Source organism: Oenanthe melanoleuca, chromosome 9, assembly GCF_029582105.1.
Source record: "Oenanthe melanoleuca isolate GR-GAL-2019-014 chromosome 9, OMel1.0, whole genome shotgun sequence".
In the NCBI taxonomy this organism is placed as follows: domain Eukaryota; kingdom Metazoa; phylum Chordata; class Aves; order Passeriformes; family Muscicapidae; genus Oenanthe; species Oenanthe melanoleuca.
In genome coordinates this window covers 24,271,329-24,279,546 of record NC_079343.1, presented here as the reverse complement: position 1 = coordinate 24,279,546, position 8,218 = coordinate 24,271,329, and the positions used below count along the sequence as shown (strand labels likewise).

At 47.9% G+C, this 8,218-nt stretch overlaps 1 protein-coding gene across 4 annotated transcripts in view; it reads left to right on the top strand.

The window, feature by feature from the left end:
- The first annotated feature begins 5,506 nt into the window (after window positions 1–5,506).
- Window positions 5,507–8,218, top strand: part of ATP13A3 (ATPase 13A3) — a 56,597-nt gene continuing 53,885 nt past the window's right edge. For 2 of the 4 annotated variants that reach the window (XM_056498478.1, XM_056498475.1), the window contains exons 1-2: window positions 5,507–5,664; window positions 6,868–6,921. In XM_056498478.1, coding sequence (XP_056354453.1) covers window positions 6,884–6,921 — 38 coding nt within the window. In that variant the 5' untranslated portion in view covers window positions 5,507–5,664; window positions 6,868–6,883. Of the gene's footprint in view, window positions 5,708–6,867; window positions 6,922–8,218 lie in introns of all 4 variants that reach the window. The other 2 variants (XM_056498476.1, XM_056498477.1) reach the window with 2 other exon arrangements.

Sequence of the window (8,218 nt, the reverse complement as noted above, 5' to 3'; positions counted from 1 at the left end):
ATATTCCCAGTGAAGTCAGCAGTGTTGCAGGTACCTACTGGGCCCCCTTGGTAACTTTTCCCTGTGGCTGGGACAACTGCTACCAAACTCATCCCTCTGTCATAGTGCAGCAGCCTTTGCTCTGCTGTTATGATCACCAGTGCTGATGTGGTGCCCGAGGATTTCAGCCCAGTCTGCAGGCTGGATGTGACAAACCCTGTGCAAGCCATCAGGAAAACAGTGCCCTCAGTGGAGACAATCCCTCAGTGAGCTTTTGTGCGTGTGCTGCACGGCAGCTTTATGAAATAATGTGGTGGAGGGGTGAAAGCAGATAAAGACACTCAGATCTCACATTTCCTTAGGTATGACATGAGCTAAGTAAAGGCTGGCAGTCCTACTGACTGAAAGACTTCTGCCTTATTTTAAAAATAGAAGGGAGAGGGAAAGGGACAAGGACCAACAAAAAGGATGTGCCAAGTAGCTCCACAGTGGTTCCATTTGTGGCAGCAGGGAGCCAGGAGAGAAGAGTGGAAGGTAACTTCTGTGGAGGGAATAGTCTTCAAAGGACTGAGAAGTAATCTGGATACAGGAGTGACCTCCTTTACTGCTTCCCTTGGCAGTGGGGCTAGCCAGAGGAATGGAAAAGCACAGTATTATTTATTTCATCCACTATAAAAAGGGACTTTTTAAGAACTTGTTCAAGTAAATGGATCAATGAATTCTCCTTTGCCTCTGCTGTTAAAGACATGCGACTTACTAGATTTGCTGCTGTTGTAATGGAAATAACTAGCCAGGCTATTTTAAACTATGAAGAACTGGATGTCTGGGAAATAGGGGAAAAAGGATTGGGTGGCACAAGAGAAAGGAAACTTCATCTGTGACAATCTTGGGCACTTTGTACAATTTCCTCTTAAAGTGGTTTCACAAGCTCATCTGGCAGAGAAGTGATAAATTGTTCAACAACTCAGGCTTGCCAAAGTAGTTTAAGGAGCTTTCAAAGGAAACTTTTAAAGACTTGTGGCTTTCAACTGCACGTGAATCATCTTGCAGAGTGAAACTATAATTGCTAACCTCCATTTAATGGGTCACCATATACCTGTCTGTGTGTTCATGAGCTCTGGCACCCAGCTCAAGAGTCATGTTCCCATGCAGATCCCATGTCTGTGTCTGAGAGCCCAGAGGGATGCCACTGCTGTTGCCAACCCACTGAACTTGAAAATCTAAGCTGGCAGAGCCTGCAAGCAACTGAGGTCAGAGAAAACACATAAAGGTAGTAGGAGGAATGTCATGTCCACACAGCCAAGGCATGGAGCCATGTCCTTTCTCAGCCTCTTTTCTAATGAAGTTATTTTTGTTTGCCCAAGGATATATGGGGATTAGAGAGAGTGCGCTATAGGGATTTTATCCCCTATGTAACACCCTTGCCAGGAAAGTCAAACAAACAGGGCCAGAGGTGTTCCACAGGAGGCCCCACAGCTGTCCTCAGGGAGGGCTTGTTGGTACAGGGCTAGCAGAGTTGTGCTTGCAGCATCTGGGACCACATGTGGCCAGCTGGCTGCTGGTGCACTGCAGAGGTGGGTCCCATAACCTCCTCTGAGCTAAGGCACATATTTATACAGCTCTACCAGAAAAGGCAGGGTGGAACACGCTAATATATACACATTAAAGAGACTGAATAAATAAACAGTAGGTTCTGATTTATTTTCTCTGCTACTTGGATATCTTAGTTTTGGCACAAGATAGATTTCATACACAAATGTGATCCCCAGATAGGTTCTTGTCTTGCCTGATTTAGAAACCATGTGCAAAGGAGAAAAACTTCACAAATGTTCTTAAAGCATAATGGTATTTATGCTGTTTATTGCCAAAGCACATAATATCCGTGGCCCCTTTCAGCTAGGTAATATACAACAGGTAACAATGCTCGTCTCTGCCCTGGAGGATTTACAGTTACAGATGAGAGATAACAGTGGGTACAGTCAGACTGGGAAAGCACATAAAATGTGATTAGTCAGTCTGAGACTCACTAAATGCTGTACACTTAATAAGCATTGTTCAGCTCGTTTGTGCCTCACCTGGGAGCGAGTGCAGGGTTCAGTGAGGCAAAGCCAGACAGAAAACAGCGAACGCCCTCGACACTGGGGAAAAGGTGGTGGGAGGGAGCAATTGAGAAATGTCATGTGTAAGAAGTGATCTGGTCACAGAAAGTTGTAAAGGACTTGTAACTTTTATTATTAAGTGGGACTTGTACCAAGTTCAGATTTCAGGTGGAATATATGTAACTATGCAATCAAAATAGTCGTGGGAAGCCCGTTAAGAAAGGCTGCAGGATTTACCACTCCTCCTGTCCTCAAGCCCCAAGCTACTTACCTCCTCCCACTGAGAAATCTGGAGGAATTACACTGGCTATGAATGGCCATAACATTTCCAAAAGCACTGACAATGCTGGATTGTGTTCTCTGGCTCATTTCCTCCTGCTAATCAATCTCTTTGAGGTGAACAGAATGGAGAAAAATGGTTGTTTTTCTTGTAATTCTCTCGTAATTTACTTTATTTTTTCTACCAGGTTAAACACCTGATGTTTTCAAGGCACTGAATGCTGTGATTTCTAGGTGTATACCTAGGAATAACTTGTGATGCCCTGTGAGCTGTCCCTTCCTTAGGGAAGCTGCAGCCAGGAATGCTGCAGGAGAGCTGAGGTTGCCAGGCACTTCCAGCAGTACAAACCAGAGTGACGCCAAGAGAGCTGGAAAGCAGGGAGTGTGCCAACCACAAAATTAATCTCTGAGTTAATAAAAGGCTGCATGGTTTGAGGTTTGTGAAGCAATAAACGAGTTCAAATTTGCCAGCAACTGAAAAAGAAAAGCAATTAGGTGTTAAGGGAAACCTTCTAATGGGGATAAAGATAATACATTAGAATATACAATGGGTTGAAAACCGTGATGAGAAATTAATCTTTAATTGAAAATTACTAAAGGAATTTTTATGAAGAACATAGAAATGTATATATCAAAGCAAACCTTTTAACTACTTTTACTAATAGGGGATGACAGAATAAGAGCTTCTGTTTAATAGCACTAATAATTTCATAATATTTTTCCTCTGAGTCATATGATAGGCTCTTTTTACCAGTCAGTACTTCATAAAAAAAAAATCTCCTTGGCTTCTTCTCATCATAGTCATTTCTAGGTCTGTATGACTGAGAAAGCTATTCCTACTAATGTGTTTTACCTCTTTCCAGCACCCAAGCAGAAGGGTACTTATTTGAATCTCTCCACATTCCTATGACTGTACTGGGGACCCTGCTAGCAAGTTTGCGAGGCTAAAAGAGGTTATGAGCAAAAGTGAGCCTGAGAAAATACTTCAGTGTGATCCAAATGGAAACTGGGAGAGTATTTCATCAATGTATTATTAGGTGGCTCAAATACTCACAATTTCAGTGGCATCAAAGGAGGCTTTTCTGGTTTTAAAACAAAACATCTTGCTCAAAAGGGAAGAATGGGCAACAATAAAGACATACATAGATGGGAATTTTGCAAGCTGATAGCAGTGGGTAGTTTAGCAGTTTGCAAAAGGGGTAACTAGCTAGGGAAATTCAATGAAAATATATTGGCCAGTACCATTTATCACCAGTGGCATTTCCCTGAGGCACAAAAAAAATCCTAGCAGTGATTTAGGTTGGATGTTCAATTAAAAAAACCCCAAAATTATTCAGTAATTTTTCTGATCTTTGTTTAGAAAATTGACAGAATAGTGTCACCATATTTAATTGGAGGTATTTCACATGGTCTTTCACATGTAACCAGAGTGAATGAAAACCACTGGTTTATACCCATCTTTAAAACTTTCATGCAGAAGTATTTTAAGTATGGCATGAGACGATCACCAAACTTAGTACTGATTTCTCAGTAAATACTGTATCACTGAATTTCCAGAGAATCAGGGGAAGTAGCTGTTGAGTCATACATAAAACCCAGGAGCTGGTGTGTCCCAGGTGAGCAGGGACAGAAGCTTGGCCAGGATGACACCAGCCTTTGGCAAGAGCAGTGAGGTGGTCAATGAAGTATGCAGTCAACAGAGAACTGTGACAGTAGAGTTAGCACATTAACAGAAAATAGATGTTTTTAGGGTTTTTTCGAGTAGAGGAAGGCATCCATCTGATTTGAGTCAGAGCAGCTCAGCATTGTGCCTGGTGTGTGGGTGGCTGCCAAAAGGGGCAGTTTTGTTTCTCATTTTCTTTTCCTCTCATTCCCTTAAACAGTGGTCACATGAGTGAATCAACTCACCAGGCCAACAGAAAACTATGTATTTTCTTTCTATAACTGACAGAATTTCCTGCTGGATTCCCATGCTGGGCTGACTCACCTCAGAGCTGTGGAGTCACTGGAGCTGTCACAGGAAGCCCAGAGTGGTGCTGGGGTGATGTGATGTTCTGCCAGATGGATGTAACCCCTGTTCAGTTACTGCTGGGGTTGCATGCAATGAGATGTATTAGCCAATGGCTTCCTTCATCTGCAGTGGGGAAGAACTACTGGAAAAATAGTACTATGTGAAAATAAATATAGATCCTCTTGTGGTTTACAAATCCTCTAAATGGTTTGCAGTGCTCTTCAAAATTGAGCAGACAGTTGACAGAAGCAAGGATGGGTTATTAAAAGCATGTGTAGATAGGACAAAAGGAAAGATCCCTTATCACTTCTGTCAGGCTGAGAGGAAGAGCTGAGTGACCCACTGCAGGGATGGGGCTGTGTCCAACACCTGAGCTGGGGTCTGCAAAGGAGCCCCCGGGCAGTGCCCCAGGACAGTCATGCCTTACAGGGATTTCTCCCCTCTCTCACCAGTACATGACATACCTAGTGGTCACACTGAGTGAGATGTGCAGAGCTGCTCACCTGGTGCCTCGGTAGCCTGTCAATCCTGCCACGGTGTTTGCTGGCGCTAGATTGAGCCAAATCCCCCAACAGCACCTGCAAAGGTCTTGGCCTGGTGGTGTTCCCCATCCCATCTTGGTCGTCTGGTGTCCCCATCCCATGACAACAGAGGAGTGGAGGTAACGCTGCAGGGTGCCTGTCAGAGCTGGACCTGGCTCCACGGAAATGTTGCCGTGTAGCTTTAGGGGTAACGCCCAGCCTCCAGTGCCTGCAGGACACCGCATGGCCTGGGGGACCTTGGGAGCCTCCACTCCCACCCTGAGGTCCTGCAGCACAACACCCGCTGCCATCCCTGTCCCAAGGGAGCCCCTCGTCCTGCTCCGCAGCTCCCCGCATAGCCATGTGTCCCCCCACAGCCATACTCCACCACAGCCATGTCCCCCCACAGCCATGTCCCCCCATATCCATATCCCCATACCCATATCCCCGCATCCCCGTCCCCTCACAGCCGTGTCCCCACGTGTCCCCGCCCCGCCCCTCCCGCCGAAGCCCCGCCCCCGGTCCCGCCCCCCGCGACACCCCTCTCTTCCGGCGCGGGCGGGTGGGCGCGTGCCGCGCCTTCGTCACTTCCGCTCCCGCCCCGCCCCGCCCCGCCCAGCGCGGCCGGCGCGTGCAGCCGGTTGGCGGCGGATCCGCTCGCGCCTCGCGAGGCAGCCGCAGCCGCGCGCGCGGCGGGCGGGGTGGGGGGGGAGCGCCGGTCCCGCGCCGGTCCCGCGCCCGCCCCGCCGGCGATGGGGCTGCGCTGAGGCCGCCGGTGAGTGGGGCCGCGGGGCCGCGGGCACGGCACGGCCCGGCAGGTGAGGGAGGGTCCGCGGGCCTCCAGCGGCGCTCGCAGACTCCGCCGCGCCGGGCGCGGGGCGGCCGCCCGCCCGCAGCGCCCTTACTCGCGCCGGGCGCTCCCCCGCCAGCAGCACCCCCCGCGGGCGGCCCGGCGCGGGCGCGGGGCTTGTGGCGGGGCCGGTGCGGTGCAGCGGGTCCCGCGGCCGGGGCGGCCTTGCTGCCGGGGAAGGAGTGCGCGTGGCCGGAGCGCGGGCGCCCGGCGTGTGGCGGCCGCCGGTGTCCGGACACGTGCGGCGCCGGCCCAGCCGCCGGGCCGCCCCCCCGCGCTGCCCGGGGGCCACCCTGGGCTACCGGGGCCCCTCGGCAGCTCGGGCAGCTCTCCCGTGCCGCTTCCTCCGTCCGCTCAGCCCGGCCCCCAGCTCTGCCGACGCTCCCGGTTGCCGAACACGGCGTGTTCCGCTGCCTGGGCACACGTCAGCGTGTTCTGCAGTGGCGGGGTCGGTGGGGAATGCTGGTGATCGTGTACGAAAGAGAAACTTTCGCAGCCCAAGATGAGGACTCAGTGCCTCTCATCCTTTTTTCAGCACATGAGTCAGTGCATTCTCCTGCTGCTGACAAAGGTTATGGAGCACTTTTCTATCAGCTGAGCTATGGAGACGGGGATCTCGCACTGCGAGCACCTCTGACAGCCACTGCGTCATCCCTAAGAGGAGGCCTGTTTGTGCCTGTTGAGGGATAAACAGCTACCAGGTGAATTAAACACTGAGAACCTTAACAGAATTGATACTTAAGGCAAAGAAAAACTTGCATATCTACAGTACTGGCTCTGAAAGCTTGCTGCTGCCATGAGTGCTCTGGCTTGCCTGCTGGGATCAGTGTATCCCTGCAGGTGCTGTAGTTGGAAGAGGCTTTTGGAGCCCTTCAAGAAGCTGAGATAGCATAGCCTCCAGCAGTGGGAGATGTTAACTAAACTGTTCTAACATGAGTGCTGATAGTTGTCTGGCCATGCTGTCTGACTGCTTCCTCTTCTGAGGTTGCTGAGTTAGAATTCGTTAATGTGTTTTCTTTGCAGTATGCACTCGCTGGAATTGTATTGTGTTTTCTTAGCAAGGGCAATCAAGATTATGTTTCATTTAGCCAATTTAGTACTCTGACTGGCTTTTTTTTTTTGTTGTAGGTGACTCAGCTGTTGTATGTATGAGATTTGTCCACACACTGGCTCTTCAGACAGGTTAGCAATATTTTTCAGCCATCAGTTCCATCATGTTTGAAAGAAATGCTACTTTTAGCTCTTTTTAAAATTTTGTACAACACTGTTACATCTTGTAGAACATTGATTTTCTTGATCTTTGAGAAACAGCTTTTTTGGCATTTAAATTTACTCTATAGTGTAAGTGTGGTCCTCATAAACTTAATGTCTATGTATCAGTGTCATGAGTGACAGCAGTGTATCTTTATTACACATCTACTGAGGAAACGTTTGTCTTTGTATTTGGCATGACACTGATGGCTATGTACTATTGCTTTTGTTAGCTTGTTGGCTAATTACTAGTGCAATTTAGCAAAGTTTAAAGAAAATACACTGTATAAACTTTGAACTGTATAGTTGACTTGGAAATTTATTGGTACTGATATAACCCTTCTGACTTCTAAGAAGCATATCATTAACATGACTTAGTGAAACAAAAATGTCATCTATTGTTGGTGTAGTCACTTGTGGGAAAGAACACTGGCTTCTGGCTATATCGAGTGTTCCAGTGTGAGCACCTAGGTCAGCTATGAAAAACTGATGTGCTCCAAGGTTATCAGTTTTTAAAGTGCTTCAGAAAATAAGTAAGAAAGAGATTTTTGTTAACTTTAGTGTTTGCCAGGGCTTACTGTCTGTGACACAAGGAGGTGTAAGTAGTGAAAGGGCTCTGAACAGTTCTGCAGACTCCAGCAGAGCTGCTGGACAGCAGCTGCTGCTTTCCCCAGTAACTCTCAGGAGCAGTGGGGCTGTTCCAAGTTCTGCTTGCTGTCTTTCTGAAGTGCTGTCTAGATTTTGAGTTCATTTTACTCTCCCTCCTTAAATTTTCTGTTAGTTGTCTTCTAGGATCAGGCATTTGTTGCTGTATTTCATTTTCATTTCTTTCTAGTGTGTGAAGGACCGAATGGCATTGGTAGGCACTAATTCATCCCTAACCTGGAGAGAGAGGTGAAAGGTCCCAGCTGCCTGGTCAGGAAGCTTGAAGTGCCTGCAAGGGAGTGTGGGGGCTGCCTAGCAGGAAGGGAAGTTGCATCATGATGTCTGAGTGATTGAGAAACTTTGTGATTCAGTCCTCTTCTGCTACCGTGCCATGTGACAGGCACTGTGCATCAGACAAGCTATTTTGCTGTATTCCTAATAAATTATTTTTAAAAGGAAATAAATTTCTGTATTGACATGGGACCCTCAGATTATTTTTTCCCATTTGCCTTGAGGAGGTACTATCCTACTGTGTTCTGTGTGGAATATAGAACAGCCTACAAGACATTGATTTTCTGTGGGA